The sequence below is a fragment of the Apteryx rowi genome, unplaced genomic scaffold, assembly GCF_003343035.1.
Source record: "Apteryx rowi isolate R43461 unplaced genomic scaffold, aptRow1 scaffold_329, whole genome shotgun sequence".
NCBI lineage: Eukaryota > Metazoa > Chordata > Aves > Apterygiformes > Apterygidae > Apteryx > Apteryx rowi.
The window spans coordinates 218,987-245,492 of record NW_020449741.1 but is presented as its reverse complement, the minus strand read 5'-3'; the positions used below and the strand labels follow the sequence as shown (position 1 = coordinate 245,492).

General features: G+C 41.4%; 2 protein-coding genes across 5 annotated transcripts; one reads left to right on the top strand and one right to left on the bottom strand.

The window, feature by feature from the left end:
* The first annotated feature begins 2,304 nt into the window (after positions 1-2,304).
* JPT2 (Jupiter microtubule associated homolog 2) lies at positions 2,305-14,527 on the top strand. Of its 4 annotated transcripts, XR_003254490.1 has the most exons (6): positions 2,305-3,073; positions 4,034-4,182; positions 4,675-4,817; positions 6,783-6,828; positions 7,483-7,727; positions 12,880-14,527. XR_003254490.1 is itself a non-coding variant. In XM_026071613.1 (5 exons), the coding sequence occupies exons 2-5, from the start codon at positions 4,116-4,118 to the stop codon at positions 7,665-7,667; spliced, it is 441 nt and encodes a 146-aa protein (XP_025927398.1). In that variant the 5' UTR covers positions 2,311-3,073; positions 4,034-4,115; the 3' UTR covers positions 7,668-9,965. The 4 variants fall into 4 exon arrangements, 3 of the variants coding, with proteins under 3 accessions (XP_025927398.1, XP_025927400.1, XP_025927399.1); XM_026071613.1 differs by lacking the exon at positions 12,880-14,527 and having other exon boundaries at positions 2,311-3,073; positions 7,483-9,965; XM_026071615.1 differs by lacking the exons at positions 2,305-3,073; positions 12,880-14,527 and adding an exon at positions 3,114-3,337 and having other exon boundaries at positions 7,483-9,965.
* A 496-nt stretch (positions 14,528-15,023) lies between these two features.
* LOC112968894 (major facilitator superfamily domain-containing protein 1-like) lies at positions 15,024-26,440 on the bottom strand. Its single transcript, XM_026071625.1, has 12 exons — positions 26,189-26,440; positions 24,163-24,287; positions 24,011-24,066; positions 23,130-23,273; positions 22,495-22,653; positions 20,612-20,727; positions 19,589-19,689; positions 17,589-17,700; positions 16,775-16,912; positions 16,070-16,209; positions 15,791-15,902; positions 15,024-15,513 (listed from the first exon to the last, which is right to left on the bottom strand). The coding sequence occupies exons 1-12, from the start codon at positions 26,438-26,440 to the stop codon at positions 15,397-15,399; spliced, it is 1,572 nt and encodes a 523-aa protein (XP_025927410.1). The 3' UTR covers positions 15,024-15,396.
* Between the last annotated feature and the right edge of the window lie 66 nt (positions 26,441-26,506).

Sequence of the window (26,506 nt, the reverse complement as noted above, 5' to 3'; positions counted from 1 at the left end):
TAGGGCCGGGTTTTGAAGGCTTGTGAGGAAACTCTCCCCATAGCGCAGCCTCCGAGAAGTTTCTGTTCTCATTCTACGGTAACTTAGAAACTATGTTTAACTCATAAACTGGGTCGCTGGGTCGAATCTGGAACGCAGACTGCAGCTCTTAGTTAACAGCAAGCAGAGACGGTCTTGTTACAGCTTGTTCCTGCGCTGGGGCAGAGCATTTGCATCACGCCCGAGAAGAAACTCTTTTTCGTCTGTAATGTAAAACAATACGAAAAACGATATCAGCAGACCTGGCACAGCAGGCATGCATGTTACAGCACTGCAGTGCATTACATCACTAGATCTTTGCCTTTTTGTAGCGAGGTCTCTGAGGTAGTGATTACATTGATGTACAGTCTGTGCTGTCAAAAGCAAAAGGTATTGGGCATAAGGATTTCTTGTTGCCCAAAGCTTATTCTATTCAATCTCCAAACACAGATTTATTTGCTGATAATGGAAATCCCTTTGCAGTTCTTGATGTGTAAAAGTCCCTTGAATTAAAAAGTGAGCCTAATACAAAATCCCCAACAACCACCAGAAGCTGTAGAAGTAAGGGGAAAAAAATATTACTAATACAGAACCTTCATAATTCAGGAAAATCTTTTAAATGAAGTAATAAACAAATGCTTTACCTTTTTATATCTTCATGATGCAGGGATATTACTGTTAAGAATAAATGATATTAAAAATATTTTAAATGAAAGCTACCGCTGAGTAATCATCCAGTGAGATGAATCTTTAGTCATCCAGTTGATGTGTACAGTGTTATAGCCAACAAAAATACTTTGCTGGATTAAATTAACTGCTTAGTTTTATTTTGATTAAACAAAGAGGGAGCATGGGAGAGGGAGCGAGGGGGGAAGGAGGGAGGGGTGTAGGAGAGTGAGGGAGAGGGGGTTGCGGGTGGAGGGAAGGAGAAGGAGGGTGCAGGAGGGAGGGAGAACAAGGGGGAAGAGGGAGTGGGAGTGCAGAAGTGATGGAGAGTTGAGGGAGACAGAGAGAGATGGAGAAGAAGACAGGGAGAGGGAGAGAGACGGGAGAGGGAGGGAGACAGGAGAGGGAAATGGGAGAGCAGGGTCAAGTGAGGGAGATGGGGGGTGGGAGACAGAGCCAGAAGGAGACACAGTTAAAGAGGATCAGAGGATCCCCCCACCACAAGGGAAGGATCCAGCCTCTCTAGGTAGGACCTCTCTGTGTATGTAAACTTGTATAACACTGATACAAAGTTAAATGACTTTTAATATATATTAAATGTCCTTGTGCTCTGTTGAAGCAGGTCCTGTTGGCTTATCTAGTTTAGCATGCTGTTTTCCATTGGTAGGATTCAGAGTGTATCTTATTTTTGGTACAGTAGACCTGCATATCTCACTCCAGTCTAGGACTGAGTGAAGCTTAGTGTGTGAGGAGGTCATCAGTACTTTAGAGGCTATGCAGCAAGGATAGCTTTGTATTTGCCCCTGTGTCTAGCTGAAATGGAGCACACAGCCCTGTTGTCTTTGCTGTCATAAGGGGAAGAGTTTGTTGCTATACTTCCCGATTGCTTTTTGTAGGTCTCATGAATGACTTAATTGCCTGGCTTTACATTAGCTAGAACTTTATAGACCTAGTGTCGTTACTTGAAAGAGTTTAGTTTTTGCAGTTTATTTGGGAGGTTCCTAGTGACTAGAAGTTTCAGAAACCAAGGAGGCAAATCCACTTAATGTGTGTGTGTGGATTCCAGACGTTCTTTTGGGTAATGCTTGCAAAAACGGTCTTCTATCATGCCGCTTTCAAAGTTCCTCTTAAACATCTCAAGTTTTGTCTCTGATTTGTTTCTTGCAGCAGTGGGATTTTCTTAGTACTGATACTGAGCTGAAAATGTGAGGACAACATAAGATTAATCCTCAATGTTACGTTTATCTTGATATTTAAGTTTGTTAACTGAGTAATCAAGATTTTTAATCTTAAATGGAGCTTCTCTAGAATTTCTTTCAATAGGTCTTAAATCCAGGAATCTAGTTGCAAAAACTAGAAGTAATTTCATTCTTGTGATTGTTTTCCTTAAACCAAAACCCACAAATTTAGTTCCTCTATTGTTTCTGCCTATGTTTGTAGGCACATGTTAAGAAGGATGGTAAGTATGAGGAATGTATACTGTAAGAAATTCCATCTGTATAAACTACATGTTTCTCTTCCTTTCAATCACTTTGGTAGTATTCTTAGATTAACTCAACAAAGAGTAAAAGCATAAAAAATTGAAAAGAATGAGTGAAATCAGAAATCACTTAAAGGATATGAGGACACTAGCAGAGCTACTTTCTTAACAGCCCCTTCTCAAACTCCTCTAGTTTGTTTGCTGTCTCCTTTTCTCTTCCCTCCATCTCCCAAATTTAAATACTCTAACTGCCTTCTATGGTTTCTGGACTATTCTGAATGATTAAAATGCTTAGTTTGGCTATGTGATGTATGTTTTAATAGCAATTTTAGGTTTTCTAAAATACAAGGAAAGCCTATAGCATAGTTCAATCTTGAGTCTGCTGAACACTAAATTGTGAAAAAACCCTCTGCTCAGATTTGATCTTACCTATGCAATGGACAAGACAGTTATCTTGCTTACTGAATGGCTACTTATTCCCTCAAACTAAAGGAGTTCATTAAATTAGCATCCACAGTCATACAAAGTTTTTAAAAAATGAAATTGCCCATTAAAAACAGCAGTCTCTCTGGAACTTGTTCTGAATATATAAACTACTCCCAGACCAAAAGAGGAACTTATTTTCTCTCAACTCCCAAAGAGCTGTACTCATCCTGAGATCTGAAGTGCTGACGCAACTTGTTCTCTGACAGAGCAGCCAAAAAACTCTGCCTTTGTGAAGTTAAACCTTAGCCAAGATCTTCTATTCAAATTTAAGTCTAAGAGGAACCTCTTTTTATGCCCAGCAGACACCTAACCTGAAACATCTGGCTTCTGTCACAGATCTACAGAAGAGGCGTGTTGTATTAATTTGGTTACGCTGATGTCTGGATTCTGCTTGTCTAGAGCAGGATAAAGATCATGCAGTTTGTAAGTGTTCTTTTGGGATAAAAGTTAAGGTTAGTTTAGGTCCCAGATTAGGTGTCCAGGTTAGAAGAGGCATAACTCTGCTCAGCTAAGATTGTGGGCAGTTGGTCAAGAAGTAGACATGACTTTGAAAATTATTTTTGATACGTAAGTATTCATCTCTTCCCCATATTTTTCCTGTTCCTTTCAGGATAGGACCTGAAGGCTGCTGACCAAGGCATGAATAGTAGCTGTAGACTTATTACTCCAGGGCAAGCCTAACTTTTAGTAGGTTTTCAAGAAGTCAGTCCAGTTCTGTTATAACCTCCATTTTCATTAGGATCCATTTGATATCCATCTGTCGAAGAGCTGTAGTCTTAATGCCCTTGCATCTTGACCACTAAAGATTTGGCTTCTTGGGGGTTCCACCTTTCCATTCTAAACTCTACAGCAACTAATAAGATGTTAATCGATGATTGAAATTAGCAGATTTTAGTGTTTGGGAACTTCTGGCTGCATTGTTTGCTTTAATTTAAAAGCTGATGGGTTTGAATTGTATCAATTGTATTGCTAAGTCAGTATATGAAGTTTAGCAAAAAGTCTGATACTGTAATGGTTATTTTTAAAATACTAACTTGAGTCATATGTCTTGTTTTAATCTCGTGTTGCTTCTGCAACACCACAGATAACATAACCATTTGTTCTGGGGGTTTCGTTATAACTGTTTCAAGTAATCCTAGAAAACATAATGATCAAGTTGACTGAGTAGGAGGCTGGCAATATTTATGTCAAACTTGGAAACATTGAGTTAGGAATCTTCTGAAAAGTAGATACTTCATAGATTTAAAATTATCTTAGGTGTGTTCCAGTCAGAATATTTTGTTGTAACATACCGGGGGAACAGGAAGGGACATGACAGATATGTTGAATGCTGTAAATTTCAAATAATTTTTCATCTCTTGCTTCTCTCATTTTAAAATGTAGGGTATTAAAGCCCCCTGGAGGCGGTTCTAGTAATCTCTTTGGGAATGCAGAAGAAGTTTCTTCTTCCAGCAGGCCACACCGGATGGCATCTAATATCTTTGGAGCATCTGAAGAACCTCAGAACATTCCAAAAAGAACAAACCCTCCAGGTAAGAGCAGCCACCTTCCCCAGCCTGACTGGGCTCTGAATTGCAGAACAATGCTGGTTTGGTGTTTTTACGGTGGAACAGTGTGATCTGTTTTTTCTAAATTACATTTTGCAAACTGAGCGAGTTTGAGCACTAAATCTATTCACACTTTTGAAGATGTGAATATGTGAGTGATCTGCATGTTCACAGACTTCTTAGCGCTTCATCTTAGTCTAATTTTTTCCTAGTACTGAAGTCTAGGAAATGATGAAAGGAAACTGCTTCCATTCTAGAGTTCTGTCATCAGTTAGCTGCAATGAGTACATCTGTGATTTAAGATCCTCTAGTGAATTCTTGTTACAAAGGATTTCAAGCTGTATCTTCAGACAAGCAAAAGTAAGTCTCTAGGCAGTAGGGTACTGGAAGTCTTCAAATGCTCATAATTTGACTTTTTAAATGTATTGTGGTAAAACTTAAGTTATCTAGAACAAAATTTTAACTACTACCTCACAGGGGGGAAAGAAAGTGGCATTTTTGAGGATCCTAGTTCGGCTCAGCCTCGCCCACGCATAAATCCACCTGGTGGGAAGACAAGCGATATCTTTGGGTCTCCAGTATCTACCAGTGTTGTGCGAGCACATCCAAACAAGCCTAAGGTATTTGTACTTTTTTCCACTGTCAAACCAAGCTAGCAGTTTAGTGAATCATCATACAGTCTTGTCAGCAATGCAACGCCTGTATTCTTCTTAAGATGACAGGCTTATATTATGCATATGGTAACTTCAAATTAGACAGCGTTATTCCTGAGGCCTCTTTTTGCTCGCCTGTTATCTTTTGTGTATCAGCTTTCAATGTGCTCCATAGTTTGCAGCAAAACTGTTAATTATGCTGTGGATGCATAAGAATAATGAAGGCCAAAGGGTTTAGGAACTAAGTAAAGTACAGCTGTAGCTCTTGGCACACAGCCAAGAGGCATTAAGATTGTCAGCATCAGCAGGGAGAAGATCTTGAGGTGATGTTGACACCTGCTTCAGTGAGTCAGTGAACACCAGTGAGTTACAATCACAAATCTTCATGTGAGCTAACTATCCTCTTCAGATGTCAAATATATGTATCTACATTCAACATGAAAGCACATTAGCAGGAGATTAAGCTAAAGTGATCAGCAGTGGAAAGCTAATTTAAAGATCAGCCTTGAGTTTCAGGTACAGCATATGCTTGGTTTTATGATGTCAGGCACAAGCATTTGTCACTTTATCAGGTTTTGTTTGTCAGTCTTAAAGCTGGGATGTATAAAATTTGGAGGGGGGTGTAGGTGCATGTGTTTTCTCTCTCTCTTTTTTTTTTTTTTTTAATGGGAGGAAACATTGCCAATTATTTCCCTATTTAAATGCCCTATATTTGGACTTGTAAGCTGCTGCCTTGCACTAAATACATACTATTGAGTAGCTACCGTGTTGACAGTGTTCCTGACATGTCAAGTGCTTCTGAAAGTTAGCATCCCATGAACACCACACAGTGGGGTCTTTCAGCAGACTTCATTTAAAAAAAAAAAAAAAAAGTAGTAGCAACCTCTTTTCTCCTGGGATCTTAGGATAAAACTATTAGTCCAATTTAACTCCTTTTCTCTCCCCTTTTCCTCCATATTTGAAGGTGCTGATAGTGTTCTTTTGCCTAATTTTTTTAATGCAGGTTCTAGAATATATTGGGGGATTTGAGTCATAAGAAAAACAAAAGACTTTGGGAGCTAGGCTTTGGTGGGAGTAGTGCTTTTGGAGTTAGGAAAGGGTTTTGCTTTGTTCCTCTATATTTCTTTATCGGGCTGGTCTCTGATTATTTTTTTAGTTTGGTGTCTCTTGCATGTGTGTGGTTTTGTTTTGTTTTTTTAAATGCAACATCTTAGTTCCTAGGAACTCCTGGCTAGACAGAGGTCAGCATTTTGGAAATTCCAATGAATTTAGCTAGACCAGTGGAATAATTGTAAATACAGAGATGGAAGAGAGATCGCATATTTACAATGATTACTGCAAGTTGAATTTCATGGGTGGAAAAAACATGCAAGCTTTTCTGAGGTACTGCTATGTATTTCTGACAATTAATTATGATGGCTAGAAAAATGGTCCTAAAAGGCTGCTGATTGTTCAGGTCGCTGTTGATGTCCACTGAAGACAGTAATTGCTGAACCTGAAATAGGGTGCTGAAGCGCTGCTTTTGTTCTGGATGTTAATACTTGCTGCTCTTAGGTGGTAGTAAAGAATGGTGGCTTGTAAAGAATGGTAATTCCAGACCTTTGTACTGAACTGCTGATCACAGACAGTTTTAAGTGTCTAATGAACTAATGTAGTATCTTGATCTGTGTTTCAATGAATTGCGTCTGAGACGAGCACCTCTACCTAGAATTAACTTCTTCTAAGAGCTTAATTCTACCAGTGCTTAGGGGCTTACATAAGGGTAGAGGAGAGGAAGGGCTGCACACAGTATGTGCAGTTGTTGGCTCTTACTGCAAAAAATGTTATAAGCCATTAGATCAGAAACAAAACAAGACTTTCTGAAGAATCTTGTAACAGAATGGCTGTTTAAGAGTTGTGATGTACTAATATAGTTTTTTGGTTTCATTGCAGGATCATATTGTCTTGAAAGAAGATGAAACACCAAAGAAGCTAGAAGGTCAGCAAGAGAAACCCCTTTCTCTGCTGTTTCTTGAGAAGATACTCTATGGAATAGCTTTGTCTTGCTCATGCTTCCTCATAAAAACATAAGATTAAGGCTGATGTTTAGGATAACGTAACTGAGTGAATTTCTGACTAAGCAAAACTTACAATTTGAGTTCTGGGAAACAGTCCTCTTATTGAGGAAAACACAGGCCTAACTGTTGATATATTGATAGATGTATGGAATCTGTATATACAGAAAAATATCCTATCAAATTGCTCCTTCCTCCCTTGCCATCTCCTTCAAATGTGCAATTTTGGCCTTAAGTAGCTGTAAATATCGAATAGCTGACTTCAACGGAATGCATACTGCTCTACTCATTATTGTTAAAGAACGATGGGAGCATTGCTTTCAAGCTCCCATGAAAGCAGTAACTGGTACGTTGCATCTCCCAATTGTCAGAAACTGCCAAAATAATTCTGAAGGTATAGATTGCTGAAGGAAGGAAAATGGTTAAGAACAAGAGAAGTGAGATTCTTCCTCAGTACCTGTTCCCTTCAGGAAAAGTGAACAGGTGTTGAGAAAATTGTTTTTAGTGTGCTGTGGATGGGAGACATGTAACACTACAGTAAAACAGGTTTGTCTAATTTTTTTTTTTTTTTAATTCAGCTACAGAAAACAACAAATCACAGGTGGAAGGTGGAGGCGAGAAAAAAGATCTGGGCAAAGAGGAGCGACTCAAGGAACCAGAACCCAAGATAGACAATCACGAGCCCAGATTAGGGCCAAGGCCACGCTCGCACAACAAAGTTCTCAATCCCCCTGGTGGAAAATCCAGCATTGCGTTTTATTAGGGACATCTGTTCACTTTCACTAACTGAGTCTGCACAGAAACTCTTGTCTGTGGTTGTGAGGTCAGTTTATAGACTATTGTTTGTGGACAGATTCTTCTTAAGGCAGATGTATGAGGGTTATGCCAAAGTGTGTAGAAAGGATAACCTGATGATTTTGGGAGGGAGGGTTGGGGAGGGAGAGGGTGCCACGTGGAAGACTCTTGAGTATCAGACTGCCTGGGTGGGTGGTGGAGAGGGACGTTAGTGTAACGTTGTGGAAAAAAAACGCTGCTTTGTCGTGAGTTCATCAGACTTAGGTTCTTAGCTAGCTAGTGGCTCAGGACACTCTTGTGAAGTCAGGCTTTTCCGTACGTTCAGTGTGTAAAACATTGTGAGTGGGTAGGGACCTGGAGGCTGGGTCTGGAATAGTCTTAAGCACAGCACTAGGCCATGCTCTTCTCTAGGCAGTATAATGCAGCTTCACAGTGTGAGTTGATTTGCAGTCACTTTAATGTAAATATGTTCCATTGGGACAATTAGTGCTGTTGTGTTCTTGAGCATCTCTAGTCTTTGGTTCTTTTCCTCCTTCCTTCCTCCTTCACAGTACATGATTGCTGATATGAGGACAAAACACTTTGAAAATTTCTTTTATACTCTCATAAGCCATCATGTATTAGTAAACATTTTGGTGTTCCCCTCCTCAGAGTATTCACAGGCCTTTCTGCTGCCTTCAGTAATCTGCTGATTACTAGTAGCTCTTGACAAATGGTAAGATCAGTCTAATATACCATTTCATATAGGTGCTTCTAGAAGACTTTTATTTGAAGTATCCTGGTTGAGTGCTTGCAGATTTCCTGGTAAGGATTTGAGTGCAAACAGTAGCTTTATGGTCGTCTTGAATAGAAGCAACTTTAAATATACAGTTACCATGGAGAATAAACTGAGATGTCTAGTTAGCTAGCTTTGACCCAACCTGTATAGAAATGCCTTAGCTTCTGCAGAGGTTTTTCCTTTGTGCCCTGCGGAAACCAGGACTGTTCTACTGTCTGCACCACAGTGCAATTTTTTTGTTTGTTTGTTTGTCTGTGCTGACTCTGTTAGTGAATTCTTGTGTCTTTAGTCAGCCTTACATTTGCCTTTGACTGCCTCAGACTTTTGTTGGTAAGGGGTGAGAGCAACTTGGATTATCCCCAAGCCACAGCTGTAGCTGTTTTGAGACACTCTGTAGACTATGCTAGTTGGACAAAGACTTTAGCAATACAGACCCTTTGGGCATGCTGGCTATTTTAAATCATGTTTGGAAGATGTGCATATAGTTTTTCCCAAACTATGTGTTGGGAGGGTCGCTCCATCATTCATTCTCTGAATGGACTTTCTGATCATATCGAGCTTTGATACTTGAATGTTAACATTAGCTGCTTAGACTGCTCAATGTATTTAATGGTGACTTTTTAAATCTGACATATCAAAACAGGAGTTGTTCAGGTACACCAAAGAACAAGTGGCCTTATCTGCATGTATTCACTGCTGTTCTAGCCCAAGTTCCCTAAAAACTACTACTGTTTAGAGGAGACTGTCTCTGGGCCAGGTGCCAATCATCCTCTGATTACAGAGCTTGTTAGACTGCTCTGTTCGGCTCATGTCAGAAGTGGTGGATGACTGCATAAAGACCTAGCTGCCTTTTCAATTTGTGAAAGTGAAGTATTTGGGGGCAGTGGTAAGGGTAGGAATAGCCCTGGAAAGTAGGAATTTCAGTGCCCTTGTACCTTTCAGATAGATGTGGAGCTCCCTGTTATTTGGCCCCCTGGGAGAATATACAGTGATCCTCATTGCAACCCTGTGTTGGAGTTACGTTACTTCCTGACATGTATTTCCTACCAGCTATTCTTGAGTCTCACATCTGGCTGAGTCTCAGAGGTTTCTGTCTTTCAAATCTGTTTCAGTACTGACAGGGTTCTAAGAGGTAACCAGATAGACAAGTCGAGAGCGTGTTCATTGAAGGGTCTGGCTGTAATTAATGCTGTCTATGATACTCACTTTAGACTTGGCATCATTTAGTACCTTAAACATTAGGTAGAAATACTGATGTGCATTGGCTGCAGTGCCTGTCTTTTAAACAGCAACTTCCAACTAGGCCTTAAATTAGTTAAACTGTGTTCATTTTCTTGTATTTCTTTCTTTGGAATCAAAACCATATTTTCAACTCATCAAGCAAGTTTGATAAGAACACTTCTTTTTCCTAAACGGGGGCAGAAGGGGATTGGAAATCAACTGATAAATCGTGAACTTGTCAATAAACCTCTGTATTTTGTTACTCAATTGTGTGCTGTATACGTCTGCTCTTTAATTGATCCATACCCTAGTTCAACATAAAAACACTGGTGAATTTTGTTATCTGAAAGTGGGAAAAATTCTGCAGTAGTCCCAGACCTTCTGCAGGGGGAAGTATGCTTTAGATGTGTGACATCCTCCTCAAGGTGGCTCAGAAGGCAAGTGCCTCTTGTCCCGGGGAGTGTGAAGGGATGATAGCAAGGGCAGGCTGTTCTGGTCAATGCTCCAATTGCCTGTTTGTGTGTAACATTCTGTATTGCTTTGTACAGCACAGGGATGCTGTTATGCTCTAGTAATCTTGTAAACAGACTTAAGTATTCAAATACTTTAAATAAAGTCTCCTTAAATAGGAGATCCTCCTAATGTGGAGAAGTTATATCCCCACTTCTTCACAACACTTCTAGTAAGTGCATATACTTCTCATGTGCCAAACCATCTTAGTCAACAGAACAGAGGTAACCACAACTACAGAAATTCAAGTTCCAGTTGAGCTGGACAGGGTGGCCTCTCAGCCAGGATGTTTTAAGGTTTGCTGAGGTTGTGCCTTAAGTTACCCATGGTGATGCCCTACAGGGCCCCTCAACTAGCGCTTATTTCTACAATCACTTCTGGTATTCTGCAGCGAGAACTTTGCTAGTCATAGTTCAGAACTCCTCTTTGGGCATGCAAAATGCTTTGGGTAGGATCTACTTAGTCTGGGAATCTGTGAATAGCCTTGATAGAAAACAATATTTTAGTAACATGGGATTGTCTTACCCTTGAACTGCTGCTAACAACTTAGCGATACAGTTTCACCTTGCAACTCTATACATCTACTCCTTGCTTCTCCCTAAATTGAGGATTTGACACTTGGGGTACAATGTTATCCCAGTTAATGCTTCAACCTTAGAAGGAAAATAAAGATACTAATTTAGCTTGGACAGTGGCTAAAGGATGACGTGAATGCTTTCATAAGTCATATGTACAAGAGAAAACAATTCTAGGCATAGCTGCTGCATAGTCCCTCAATATGTCACCATGCTCATCCAGTACAAGGCAATACTGTTCTAATGAACAGACTACCTGCAATGTGTTGTCATCCCTCCTGATCCCCTATAAACCCGATTATTCCAGATCAGCACACATTTCCCACTGTTAAGACTGATGCTCCTATGCAATACCTTTCTCTCAAGCAAGTGCTATTTGATACAGTTCTTGTTATATCACTGCATAACCTATGATAAACAACAGAACTTTGCATTCTCAGTGAGGAAGGTTAATGCCCTATCAGTGTTTTCAGTAAGCAGTATGAAGTTGCATTTTTTTCAAGTATTTATAGAGGTTAATCAGACTTGGAATATATAAAGTATATTCTTGGAGCTTGTCTAATGGGAGAACCTTATCTTAAAATAGTATTGTATGGACACAATTCTTTAAGAACTAAATAACTCTTATGGTGTATTTCCTGCTAATTTCAAGATGACTGAATAATTCTTGCAGTTGCTTGTATATAGTATGATCACAGGTGTGCACAGAAGTCCAGGTATCCTGGCTATCTGTCCAGTCTCTTATGGTGTGGAGGATAATTTGACTCTGGTATCTCCCGGTGAAGGTATGGGGTGTGCTCACTTGTCACTTGCATCTTCATAGCCTGGGAGCCAGCTGGCCATCCAGCATTTTGTTCCTTTGACATGCCTCTTAATGAATTTCTGCTTGAAGCTCTAATGAAATCCTGTATCTTCTTCCTTCTGGAAAAGGTGAAGGTTCAGAAAGTCCTGGAGGCTAGGGTCTTTCCTTTGTGGGTGCCCCCCCCCCCCTTGAGAAATGAAGAAAATTCGCAACCAGGATGCTCTGCTATACTAGATTATAGAAAGTAAAAGGATATGGACCTCCATAAGCACAGGTGCCCACAGCAGAGGGCAGGATTAGGGCAAGACTTTGGTACATGATGACAAGTCACTTATGTCATTACTTGCATCAACTATGTACAAAAAGTAGACTCAATGTGTAATGATATCTTGCAAGATGACCTGCATCCTACCCAAAACTGATGCACAGAAACCCAACAGCCTAAGCTGGCCCAATTGCTGCTTGTGCCTCCTCTCTCTAATAAGACAGTCAATGAGCAGAATGAACAGTTTTAAAATATTGTTAAGTTTATAGCCCTGATCTTATCTTGTTTCTGGGGATAAATTTTATCCTCTCTTGAGTCCAACTTTCCCTTTCTTTCAAGTTGCAACTCATATTGCTAACAGTATCTCTTCCTCAAGCAGCTGAAAATGCTGGCCAGTAGCAGTAGGACTGCAGTAATTTACCTGTCAGCCCCTCTAGCTTCAGCAGCTTCCCAATTCTGGCTTCCTACCCCTCCTCCTCCCTCCTACCATACATACGTGTTATGTAGCTCTGCTGCATTTGGCTTCTTGATCATCTTTCCCATCCTACTGCTGGGCATGTGCTATATACCACTTAAACCAAAACCACATGCTTTAACCCAGAGCTGTTTATCACAAGCATAGTGGTCTAGCTGAAGTGACTAAGAACTTAATATTGTGCCTGTTGCTTCATAAAGATGATGGCTTTTCTTCTACTACTACTGCCCACAAAGTTATGTAAACACATGCTCTACTGTATAAAAATGCTTAGCATGCTGTTTCCTGGGAGCATGCTCCAGAGCATTTCTAACAAAATACCTAAGTTCCCTTTCAGCCTTCACATAGTTTATATATTTTGAGTTGCCTTATGCAGCAGAAAGTTGTGCCAAAGCATGTGGCAGCAAAGAGCTTCCTGCTTCCAGAGTTGCCCAAGGCTAGGGAGAGGACTGGGGGGACGAGGGGGTGGCTTTCAGTTACCCCTATAAATGATCAGTGCGGCACCATGGAAATTACACAGTGACTAACTGATTGCTACTTTCCATTTCTTACAGCATTTTGACCTTTGTGAATGCCACCCTTCAATTTTTCCAGCATGCTCAAAGCAGAGAACTGTGCAATTGCTTTCTAAAAAGTCTCTCAGAAGTGAGCTCTAGCATCCCAGCAGCAGGTGTCAAACAAGAAGCAGGAAGACAGGAAAAGTGAAGATGGCTTTCTTGTCATCAGTGGAGTAATTACTGAAAAAAGTAGTTAAACATGAGTAACAGGAAGTCCTTGATACACCTTAATAGAGATTAATAGGTGCTGTTGCAGGAAACCTCCTTCTCTGCCTCCTCATTGTAGTTATGTCAGCTTCAAGCTTTACTAGTCTGAGCTTAAAGACGTGAGCAGTCTTATAGGAACAACTCTTCTCTGTAAGAGGCTCTAGTGCTGTTCCCTTAATCTGTCTAACCCCAAAATGGTCTTGGAGCAACAGGCTGGAGGACCACTAGCATTTTCCCCATCTTCAGAATATATGAAAGGGCTTATAAAACACATACCTGGATCTTTGCACACTGGTATCTACAAAAACCTTTGTAGTCAAAATAAGTTGTGTCCATGTTATAGGCTGTGATAAACAAATATGCAGGAATGCTTCACAGTGAAACCTAGTAGGCTGTGAGGCCTCCAGTGCTACAGTTTCAGCAGCCCTGTGAACCAGTGGCAGGTTTTAAGGGCAGTATATTACAACTCTTCAAAACAGAAGTGTGAAGTTTCTTCTAATTGGGAAGTTGATCATGGCATAGGAAAGGAGGAATGGCAAGGTGTTGGGTTTCTCCACGAAGCACAGAACACAGGACTTCTAGGGGCTATCCCAGCACCCAATKCAGGAACAACCCCATTGAGTGCAGCTGTAGCAGAATGTGGCATATTAACAAAGCTGAGGACCACCTGCCAACCAGTCGACTTTGCTAGGAGGCACTGCTTTTAAACCAGAAGTTGGTAGTATCTGGCAAACAAAAGCAGCCCTTTTGAATGCATGCTTTCCTTTGTAGACAGTCTGCCATAATCACATCTGGAAGTTCAGCCTGGGATTTTTCTAGGAAAAAAAAAAACAGCTAGGAAAAAAACCAGCAGGTCTCCAGCACTGAAGAAGAGCACAGGGACTGGCAGCTCACAGACATGGCAAAGCCACAGTCCAGGGGGAGACTGATTTACCAGCCTAGTGAAAACACCAGAGTTGGGTAGCAGGTATAAATGATACAAGCTTGCAGAAAGTTTTAAACAACACCAGGTTTCTCTAGCTGTATCACATTAAAAGTACTTATCTAGTACCACTTAATCAGTGAATAAACAGCTATATGAGGCCTACTATTTTGAGGCGAGGATAAGCTGAAAAACTTTTTTTTACATAAGAGAAGTGAGTTGTTTACAGCTACTTTTTTGACTTCTCACCCCACCCCAAGTTTCAGCTACATCAGAATTCTTAATGGAAATCCTTTAATTGTCTGTACTATGAAATGAATTCACAGTGGAATTTAAAAAGACCTCACTATATGAACAAGCTGTCTTAACTACATTATTTTAAAGCAAAGTTTTCTACTTTGATGGAAGGATTTGTCTTCTGTCATAACCACTTAAGATGTCGCTTTATTGGATGCCGTCAGTGCCTAAATTGCTTTCAATTTACTAGCATTTATATTAAACATGTCTTGAACAGAGCTTCTCTTTCTCTTTGGAATTTGTAATAATTTACTCAAAGTCATTCACTTTAGCACTCCCTGTACTTGGCTACGTTAAAGCATCCTTTATGCTTTTGTAAACACTTTGTGAGATTGCATAGCAAAAAGGGCAATTGGCTCAGTAAAACAAGCCTTAGGATTCATGACTAAGAGTAACCTGGTTTAAAGGACAATTTCAGGTCAAAACTGCACATGCTTTTGAGAGCAGATGAAGACATGGCTTATGGAAGCATTTCTAGTAAGGTAATTAGCAATTAAGATATGCTTGCATGTGTAAAAGCTGATAATTTGAGTAACTCAGTCTCCCACTCCTGCCTGAAGGATAATGATGGTGTTACTTGTATGAATATCTAATTTGGAAAAGAAGTGTGCTAATCTAGAGCAATTACTGAAACAGAAGGTGTCAAGGTATGTGGAGCAGAGAGTGCTGCTGCGCAGGATTCTTGAGGCTGAAGAACAGTAGCAGTCCAGCCAGATGCACCTCATATGGGGAGTTTTAATGCAAGATTGAAAAAAAGCTAAAGAGACTATCTAACAGCTTATGAACAAGCTTCAGCAAGACTAATTTTACTTACTGTAGTATAGTTCTTAAAAAGCACTCCATGCAGGTTTCTGTATGTGGCAGAGAATGCCAAGAACCATGTAGCAGACGTGTTCCACTTGTGTTCCAGACACAATGAACAGAAAACATTCCCTTTGTGTAGATAATTCCCTTCACAGATCTTAATGGATGACAGAACAAGATTTCTCTTTAAAGACATTTAAAATACACGGGCTAAAAATTCACTTTCAAGTAGAAATGATTAATACTGTGTCTGGCAGCCATCACTGTTCTCACACTGCAACGGTTCAGCTGACGGAGCCTTTGTTTCCTGTGTCATCATCCAGGAGCGGTGCTGTATCTGCTTGATGTCTGTCCTCCTGCTCCACAGGTGATCCCTTTCTTGTTCTGTTCAGTGTCCCTCCCTGGAAGCGTAGGGAGGCAGTCAGTGACTGAAAGGACACCGTTCCTCATGTACACATACATCACTACACATTCTTGCAAAAACAATATAGCTGCCAATAGCTTGATACTAGGAGAGATGAGCACGCACTGCATCAGTATTTTACCAGTTTTTATGCAGTCCTATTTTTGCATCGGGGGAATTAATTATAAACACATCTAAGATATTATTACATCAATCAAATCAAGTCAGGAAGACTTCATGACGTAAGGCTGTTCTTCACCTTTTATTACACTTACCTGGTTCTTGTCCACCACATTGAGACTAACAGAAGCAACAATACATGCAGTAGTGTTCACCAACATAAAGATCATCATCTGTTGCCAGCGCCACAGTGGGATCTTTAATTCACTGAAAAAAAAGGCCAAAAAGAGATAGAACAACTAGTCACTTCATGACACTCAGGGCATCACTTGCAGCATCAGGTTGCAAAGAGACTGTTTACAGTTCACACCACTCCACTGAAGCACTGTGAATAGTCTCTGCTTAGACAAAAAGAGGAAAAAAAGCATTCTCACCTGGACTTTGTTCCTAGAATGTGTCCAACAATCAGATTTGAAAGGCCAATTCCAATCATCTGYACCGAAGTTGCAAGCCCCATAGCAGTCCCTAAAGTTGCTTGGGGCACCACAAGAGGTATGGATGGCCACATACTAGCCTGGTAGGAGTAATGTAAAGGGAGGAATTAACTCAAGCCTTATCTAAAGACATTAGATAAGTAAGTCATCAGTTTAAAAAATAATTATTCCCACTTAATAAAAATCTACACTCTCTCCTGAAAAAGCCTGCCATTTATCCTCCTCAGCCTATCAGCAGGTTCTAGCCCCTTTCCCATCCTTTTCTAGCAGCTTAAGGTAGGATAGACTATGTATGCAGTTTGAAACTGGAATGATTCCGGATGTCTAAAGGGGTGATGACATAGCTCACAAGACTAGAAGGAGATTCAGTTTGTACATTCGAGGTGAAAACACTAGGAAAATGAAAAAGTTTAATGCTTCAAACTATATCAAGTGGTCCCTTGCTCCGTTCTGCATTTTACTCCATATTGATTCTTTGAGAGTATTTGTTACCAATCAATTCTTCAGGTTTGTGGAGCCAAAGACTTCAAACTGCAGCTGCAACATCTGCTAAACAGGACTGGATAGCAGTAACATACGCCAGTCAGGCTGCAGAAAGGGCACAGCCATGAAATACAACTAAGGCAGTGGGGTTTGTGAACTTACAGCAGCAAAAGAGTAAGTAATCCCCAACCAGATGGTAGACACTAGCGGAGGGACAAACGTAAATGCCAGGAGAGCGAAGACTGGCAGAGTAAATGCAGCACAGCCAACAGCAAAGATGCCTCTCAGTCCAACGTAGTCCTGGCAAAGGAAGCAAACAGAGGCCTATTACAAGGGATCCCTGGCTTCCCGCGGATCCTAGCACTCTCCTTGACATAAGCAGCTGATCAAAGCGGGCTGGCATGAGCAACAGTAGCATGTCATTTCCTAGCTGTTGATACTGTGGCAGACTATTTCTAGTTCCTCTTGCATACTCATGAACTGAGGCTGAAACACTTGTCAGAGAATCAGTGTCCAGCATTCACGTGAAATTCCAGACTTTATCAAAAGGGGGAGAAGAAGACACCAGCGTATCCTGGCAATTATGGAAATAAGGAGATGAAGAGTTGGACAAAACAGGGACTGATTAGATGTAAGTTGTCCTTTCCCATCTACTTGCAAAGCTTATCCTGATCCATAACAGCCCTTTCTATTCCAGTCACCAGCTTCTGACAACATGCAGCCATTTCCCAAGGTTTGGGACCATACAGTTTGCAACCATAGCAGAATTAGGGAACAGAAGGGAAAAAGAGGTTAACTTTATTTCTTGTAATTTAATTCAGACAGAAATACATCTTGCAGGTTGCAAGCAATTACAGACCTGCTTGTTTGGCAACAACAGGCTAAATTCTGGGTGTGGGGTCTGTAACAAAGATGTTCTGGAAAATTTTTTTTTTTAAGCAAGTGAGCTCTTGCACTTCTGTTTGTGGATACTCACAATTAATATGCCAACCGCTGCAGAGAGAATAAGGGAGCTGTCGTACACTGCCCCAGCAATATAAGCGGCTGCCTGCTGACTGTAACCAGAATATTTATCCTGGATAAACTTGCTAAAAATAAAATGAAGGGGAAAAAAGTTACATAATTAGGATTCTTGATCTGGTTATTTTGGCAGAAAGTAAGTCTGAGCACAAACATATGGACAGGGAGGGGTCTTAATGAGAGGACTTGCAAACAAGTTCAGTCTGGTTTGTAGGTCCAATCCTTTGTTTTCTGGTTTGGTTTTGTTTGCTTTTTAACTGGCGCGCATCAGAGGGAAGCTGTTAGCACCACTTTCAAGACTCCTTTGCAAGTTCAGAGTAAAACTGCAGGTTAAAATTGTGCATATGTGCAATTACATCAGCACAGATCACAAGCAGAAATATGCAATCACCCATCCAAAACATACAAACTCATTTTTTTACATTTCTCTTTGAAGAGGCAGAAAGCTTTCTCAATAGTGGAGTGAGAATGCTGAGGGGCAGGAAAACGTTTAGAAGTCAAATACATTTAAACAACCCATCAGGGAAGATCAGCATTTAAGTCAAACAACTATGTGTTAAAAGTACCAGGAAATCCCCCTTTTGCTCTTTGGCATCTTTAAGGAGACCTAGTTAAAGCAGAGAACATAAACTAAACCTTGTTTTCACTGTCAGGATGTCAGCCTTTCACCTTTGTTGGGGATACAGAAAAATGGCATAAAAGCTTACTCAAATTCTTTACAGAATTTACAGTCACAACTCAACAGCTCTGAGACATTAGAAATCTCGTTCCTATTTAAAGCTAGTCTGGTTGCTAATTGTATTAGTAATAATAAGCTGTTATAGTATGTGCTGTCATCAAAGTAGGAAACAAGACCATGTCCCCTGAAGATGTACTGTAACAGAATTCCTCAAACATCAGTGGCTTTGGGACCATAATTTTTCCTACTGGAAAGCAGCATGGCATTATTTGCCAGAAAAGATGTTTGAAATACGGTTCTTGGTGCCTGGAGTTTTGCTCCCCAACAGAACGCATGTAGGCAGAATTGCAGAAATCAGGATTTTGTGTGACCGACAGGCACTATTTCCAGCTGAAAGGATAAGGCAACTCACAGAAAGCCCATCTCATCAAGGCCTTGATGATCTTTGCCATCTTTAATGTCTTTATTTTACTATTAAGAGCCTAATTGTGAGTTTATTACCACACTACTACACTCCAGACTTCTGAGGGGCTTACTATACATCACTAATGAAATGCTACCAAAAAAAATTTTCTAATTTTTACTCCAGGACTTCTACTAGTATTAAAGTTCACAATCATTATGTGCTAGAAGCTGCATCATCCGCGTTTTACAAACACAAAGAAGGCAGCAAAATGACAGTTTGTGGCAGAGCCAAGGACAGAAGCAAGAGTCCCAATTCAGTCAGGCAGGTTGCTTCTTTATCTTAAGCAAATGAAGCTGAAAAAATGAAGTCTGCCAGGCTTGCATTGGGGTGCAAGGGTTTCCTCACTTAGAAACCCAGGTTGAGGCAAGCTTAGCTTTGTTCCAAGCATGGCAGACCATAGCCAGAACTCCAAGACAGAACTGCGTGGGGCCTGTGAAATTAAAGCCCAACCATCTCTAAAGACAGACACTTGGCTGGATTATTGCAAAAGTGAAATGTCTGCAGGCTATTTAAAAATATATATATTTCTTCCCCTCCTCCCAAATCTTTGTGTTTCTCCTTTAGTAGCGCTCCCAGCTTTAAATATTGGATGCAGCTTTTCCTTTTAAGTTACTTTTGCTTTGCTTCAGAAAGGTCAAAGAACCTTCATATTCTTTAAATATGCAGGATATTAAAATAAGTGTTAAAGACATGCTTCCCTGTGTTTCATGAGCAGAAGGAGCAAGCATGTTTCCCACTCAACTAAAAATCAAGAGCTGCAAGACTCCTGGGCTTACATCACTCAGTGGGACTATGGCCATAGGGGCAGTACCTGGCATCTGCCACAAAGGGGAAGACTCCGTTGTAGAAGAACATGATGGTGAGGACCAGGAGCCAGTAGCGAAGGGGAAGACGCCGGATGTCCTGTATCCGCTGCAAAGAAAAGATGTGCCCTCATTCAACAGGAAATAGTCTTCAGCTTCATACAGATGTCCCCTTCTAAAAGCTATTGAATGTCATAAAAGGTTTAAGAAGGAACAGCACATAAAACGGGATTAAAAGGCTGCTCATGCACCTCTAAGAGAAATTTGGCATCTGCTGTGACTCCAGAGCATCCCTTCTTTAACACCACTCAGTAAAGCAAAACAAAACAAAATCAACAAAAACTCTTTCTTCTTATTTTTAAAAAGGTTATGGCTGCGAGAGACTATTCTGAGCAGGCTCTGTTCAGAACCTATTGCAAACTCCTATGTGAAATACAGGGAAAAGACACAATAACACACAGTAACTGAAGTCACAATACTGGGATACAGAAATCAGTAGGAATACTGTCATGAGAAGGGAGCTGTCTAATAGATTTAAGTGCCATAAAAATTGCAACCTGCTGCTTGTAATGCTTATTCCTAGACTGAAGAATACCCAGAGGAATGGAAGATAAGGGCTGGCAGAAGATGGTCCAGTACTGACCAGGTTAGCTATTTTCTGTCACGGCTCCTATGAACCAGCAAGCCATTCCAGAGAGAGGCTAGTATCTAATTTTATCCACAAACAAATCCTCACTTGAGCCACCTACGGTCAAGTAGTAACTGGCTCAAAAAAGGAACATCATATGAGTGCTAAGTCAGCTCTCTGGAAAGCCAGAAATACATATGCTCTAAACAAAAATCATTTATATTTGTCTGGTGGCTTGCAGATGCAATATCCTCAGACTTACCTGAAGAACAACTATGCAAGATTTTGCAAAGTGCCATTAATGCCCTCTTCCAGCCATGAAGAGCTCTTACTACGCACTTGATAGTCACCCACCTCAGCCCTTCAAAGACTGAGAGGGAAAAGCTGTCTGTGCACCACATACCACTTTTTTGGATTCTTGCTGGATAACCCCATCCAAGCCAAGCTGCTTCATGCCCACTTTATCTAGCACACTGACTGTGATGGCTGAAACAAAACCAAGCACACAGAGCAGGGTACCTGGAAAACACACAACAGATTGTAGAAATTCCTCAGACTGGAGAGAGCTGAATGACAGAATCAATTGCATGTAAGGTACAGAATTCTCTATGACTCATATTCCTGGCTTCTCTTAATGTTAACAGTCTTCCCTACTGTAGGCGTACAGTGGAACCATTTACCTCTTAACAACTGTCAGACACAATCCTCAAGCTCTTTGTCCACTACATTTCTATTGCCCTCCACCAGTCACCATTATCCTCCCTTAAAGGTGTTTACTTATTCCGCTTTGTAGCTTCATTTGCTTAAAAAATGAAGTCTGCAAGATGTGCATTGGAGTGCAAGGGTTTCCATGCTTACAAACCCAGGCTGATGCAAGCTCATCTTTGTTCCAAACACGGCAGACCATATGCTGGAACTGCATGACAGAACTGCCTGGGGGCTGTGAAGCTAGAGCCCTATCCATCTCTAAGGACAGCCACTTTGTTGGACTATGGCCAGAATGCCTTCTTTCTAAACAGCAGAAGGTCTGTGCATAACAAACCCAAGGTTAAAATAATCAAAGGTAACTAAGAAACTTTGGTGGTCCCATGAACAGGAGAGGTTATCACCCATGGGCTAGCACTGGAAGCCATTTATTTGTCCAACTGCAGTTACTACAGCAATCTGACTCATTAGCAAGCTCAGCTCCAGAGAAGTGAGTCAGATTATGCCAGAAGTGAGTTTGGCAACAGTCATCTGCTGCATAGGAAATCTCTAAGAGCTCTGCTTTGTTTTCCAAAGAGTCAAAACAATCTCTATGATGCATATGCACTTTGACTGGTGTATTTATGCCTTCACAGGCTACTGAAGTTGCTGCACTGTCTTTGTTAGTTCTGTTCTCAGGAAATATCTGCAGTGTCAGATGGGACGTGCAGGCCATGCCTGACAGGGAGTTTCTCTCTGGGAGCTGAAATAAGCAGAGGAGAGCAATAGGGCTTGTTCTGCAAGAGGCTTCTCTCACACATGTATCCTTTGGCGAGGGCCCATACTGTTTTGTTATTTGAGAGATAACTCTCTCCTATAATCACTAAGTCTCTAACTGTACACAAGCAATGTCACAAGGCAGGTCTCCCTAACACCACCGCTCTCGAGCATTTCTAAAATACCAGAGTATCTAAGTGCTGCTGCTTAACTGTACTATGACCCTAGATCATCCCTTCCACTAGAGACGGATCCCATCTCGCTGCACAGAAGAGAGGACAGAAACCCAAATCTTCAGAAGATAAGGGCTGTAGAACAGATTCGTACTAAGAAACATGTAATGCGGATTCTGCTTCTCACAGTAATTTAAACCTATGTCTTAGATCTATCCCTAAGCAAGACAACTTATGCTGAGACCAATAATAGACTACTTCAGAACCAGTGGTATTTTGCTGGCCAAAATACAGAAGAACAAATGCATTAGAGTCCTCTCTTGTTTCACTCTCATGTTTCCATTCACTCAATGGGAGTAAAAGTACACTAAGTACTGGTTATTCATGACTGCAGATGTTAAAATATTATAGGAACACTGCAAACAAAGCTGTAAGGCAAACACTACAGCTTTAGAGAGGAGTTTCAGGCAGCAGTGAAGACAGCACCATTCCACTGCATACTGAAACCAGTAATGGAAAGCAGCAGGGAAAACGGGTTGGAAAACAACATGCCTCCTACTGCTATCTTCATTGTCTCTTTCAGGACTAGCTGGACTGAACAGTCTAGTCTCAGGCCTAGAGGACAGAAAGCCAAAGACCAAAAGAAACTCACCCCCCCAGAGTGTCCACTGTATTCCAAAGCGTGTCTCAAACTGCTGGGTGAAGAAGAAGTTGAGGACACTTCCAAGACGGGAGAAAGAGAGGGTCAGTCCAAATGCCAGTGCCAGCTCCTTCCCTTTGAACCAGAAGGCTGTGATACGATTCTGCACAACTTGGAGAAAAAAAAAATTCTTTCTTGAACAGATAGACCTAGTCAAGAGCATTACACAGAAGCAATGAACCTAGCTTCTCAAGCTAGAGTGCTTGAGCTGATGGAAGAGACCTCTGAGCATCATAAGTGGAGATATTGCTTGTCAACTTGGCAAGTTAAGATTACTAAAGCATGCTGGGACATGGAAGGTGAACTTACCCCTCAAATAAGGCAAGACAAAAATAATACGAAGACTTAGCACTGGTATGACAGCTCCTATTCCTGGAAGAATGACAAACTTGTTAGAGTGAAAGACTTAAACATTTCAGGGCACATGAAATGCATGTAACCCTTGAAGGGGCAGTGTTCTTCTGTTAACAACATCGGTTCCTGGTACAGAACAGGTGAAGCTGACTGCTGGGACAGGTGTCTAGGAGGCAAAATACAGATGTCGTGACTCTCTGGTAAGACCAAAAAAAAAAAAGTGATTTCCTTACTAGTAAGTGATCCATTTCCAGAGCCAAAGAGCAGTCTTCCTGTCAGCATCAGTGGCAGGAGATATGGTGACCCCTTGAAATGAGAGCCCAGAGCAAAGATCGATGATCCCAGCACAGTCAGAAGGGAGAAAACAAAGACACCAACTAGGGAGAAACAGAAAAAAATAAATAAATACACAAACCTCAACAGACATGCTGAAACCTGGACAAAAGCATTTTTTTGTCAAAAAAGATCAACCTCAAAATAGGAGCTAAACCTGAGAGCTTCCATCAATTTACTCATTATTTTAATTTTGTAAAGAATTTGTGGGAATACTCAAAATGACGAAGATATTACTAAGGTGAAAGCTTAGAGAGGCAGAGGAGTCAGGAGAGGACTCTAGAGTTGCAGTTCCTACCCTAAGCTCCACTATGGCCTATAGCAAACCATTTCTCTCCCTATGCCTCCATCTCCTCATCTGTAAGATGCTTACCTGTGACACAGAGACAGAGCATAACTGCCAGAGCATTTGTTAGGATTGCTGGGCCTTAGATTATACCACACACCTGAACAATGTCAGAGCAGGGAACACTATCAGTTTGTCCCATCAAAACCAGGTAACGCTATTTATTCCCTGTCATATCTGTGCCAGAGGAAAGCATGTTTACTGCACTACTGTGTAAATTCAGATAAGTCAGTGGTCAAAGGATGAAAAGGTCTCAGTTGCATTCACAGAGCAAATCTACTAAACCCCCAGGCCCCACCACACAAAGCTGTACCTCCTCTCCCACCCCTGTAAGATCTCACTAAAAGGGAATCTTTGATCATTCCTTTGCACTGAAAGAACAGCTTGAAATATCACTTCAGTACAAGAATAAATTAATCAGGCCTCAGAACTTACAGCGATTTCCTAGTTTATCAATCAGAAATCCAGCCAAAATCACCACTACTGCATTTCTAGGAGAAAACAAAAACAGAAACGCTTGGGGTTTGGGTCTAGGAAACAACCAGCCGACTACCCCACCCCCACAAAGTAGCAGAGAAGGGACTTACGTCCAAGCATAGATGGCATAGAGCAAGTTGTATTGTGCAGGTGTCATTCCCAAGCCTTCAACACAATCCAACGTGCTATTATGCCCAGTGCTGTTACGATGGGTTCCATTGGGGCAGGTCAAATTCTGCATAACAAGTCCAAGAATCTGTGTTAGAAAGCAGATAGGAGCTACAGAGGAAAACCCAACCATTCCCAGGCCCCCTTTAAAGATGAAGGAAGTTCTTTCCTACTAGATTCTGTTTTCTCCTACTCAGTTCCTACTTCCACGACCAGGAATTAGAGGGTTTGTGTCTTCTTCCAGGAAGCCAACCCTCAACAACCGAGAAATTGCTAACCATCAGTACATCTTCCCTTTCCTTTACTGTGCCGGTAGCTGCAGGGGCTCAGCACTTTTAATACACGTTTCAGTCCAAAAGAAAGGCCAAGAATACACCACGAGACTGATTTGATCCATTATTTTCTTGGCTCTAGTTGCTCTGACTCCTCATAACACACTATAAAGTTTTAAGCAGTGCGTAAATGTAAAATTTAACAGTACTCCATTTGAGTTCACAGCCATAAAGCTTTTGCTGAACAGCAGGAAACGGGTAGTCCTCGCATGATTTAATAGGGTTCTTTCTGCTACTGAAAAGCAACATTTCCTCAGCACTACATGACACAATTGGGAAAGGAAGATGCTAAAGATCTACCCCTCTCAGGAAATGAATGCTAGCCCTTCCACACCAGTAGGCACAAGTGCAGTGCTTTGAAGAAGTGTAAGCATCTCAGCATCTTAGTCACAGTAACAGTATGCCTAGCATTGCATGATTTTTATAGAGCCATCAGGATTACTAACTACTCAGATCTGCTGCAATAGAAATTTCTGAGGCTGCAGGGAACACTTCTCTAGAACAAACTGTTTTCACTGCAAGCACTGGTCTCGGGTGCTCACACGACCATTGTACCACTCAGGTAAGGCTAGTACAGGCTAAATTCCCCGGAGTCAAAACTGAGAGTGTTACCAGACCAAAATATTGTTTGCACAGCACCTAAAACAGAAAAAAAATGGGTTGGTTTCACCATCCTAAGAAGTTACCTAGGTAAAATCTATATCTATATCTATCTATCTAAAACACCTCTCCTTTATTCCATAAATAAGTAATTAACTATTCTCCCACAGTCCTATGGAAGTTGTGGAGGAACAAGGAATAAATACTGACCTAATTTTTTCTTTTTAATCCAGCACTTTCCTTGTAAAGCAATTACAAACTGCACTCAATTTAGCCTGAAATTCACTGTCTGAACAGTTACAGATTAACTGCATCTTTAAAAAAAAGAAAAAAAAAGTTACATGCAAGCTAAATATAATCCTGCCCTTGATGTTGAAGAAGACAAAGCACACGACAGTGAATCTTAGCCTGCCAGCAGATTGCACGCCTGAGGAAAATCACCTCCCTCAAAGATATTAAACAACCTGCAATAACGACAGACAAATGAGCTTCAGGTAAGAATTTCCTTCAGGTAAAATTTTTAGGTACCCAGGAATTTAGGCAAGATTTTCTTGAGTCTGTCATTTCAGGACGGACTGTAAAAAAAATTAGCGGGGATATCAGTTTGAACCCTGAAGAACAAAATTTTCTAGTATCTGTGAATGCTGTTAATGTTTACCTGGCGGTGTCCTTACAGACTGAATGTGATCTCACTGCACTGCTCTGCCTTTCAGCTAGCAAGCGCATTTAAGTTGCGGTATCTCCGCAGGTCGTTTGGAAGTCTGGATTTGGAGACCCCCAAAGTCTTTTCTGGTCTCACCTCTCCAACGTATCCAGTCTTGCAGTCCAGTTTGGGTAATAATGCTCAATTCCTGGCATCTGCTATCTGTGGAGGGCTGCAAACACATCTCCAGCACCAAACAACTTCTTTAGTATTTGAGACTGCTCAGAGTCTCTGCTTTGCTGTTTCTACCTTTCTTCTCCGATGCCCTGGTAGGCAGTGACCAAGACGCCCTCGCACGAACTAACTCGCTGCCAGCAAAACTGCAGCACTCACCCCTTGAAACTGATCCTGCAGGACACTGGGGATGTCGAAACAGAAGTAAGAGCCGAAGGTCAGAAGGCAGTTGAAGAAGAGCACCAAGAACCTGTAGCAGGCTGCGGAGCAAAGAGAAGCCCCCCATCGCTGTTCCGCCCTGCGGACGAGCCTCGTCCTGCCTAAGGCCGGTCCCGGGCGGTACCTGGCAGCTCCCCAGGCAAGGAGCAGCCGGGGGGCCCGGCCGGCCGCGCCGTGCCCGCTGAGCGCCATCCGCAAAGCACGGCCCCGGCCCCTGGCCCCGGCTGCCGCACGCTCGCTCCCGCCCGGCGCCGCCAG

Coding starts and splice junctions, on each gene's coding strand:
- JPT2 (XM_026071613.1), top strand. CDS start 4,116: ATGGCATCTAATATCTTTGGAGCATCTGAAGAACCTCAGAACATTCCA. Junction 4,183..4,674: donor AAAAAGAACAAACCCTCCAG/GTAAGAGCAGCC, acceptor ACTACCTCACAG/GGGGGAAAGAAAGTGGCATT. Junction 4,818..6,782: donor CACATCCAAACAAGCCTAAG/GTATTTGTACTT, acceptor GTTTCATTGCAG/GATCATATTGTCTTGAAAGA.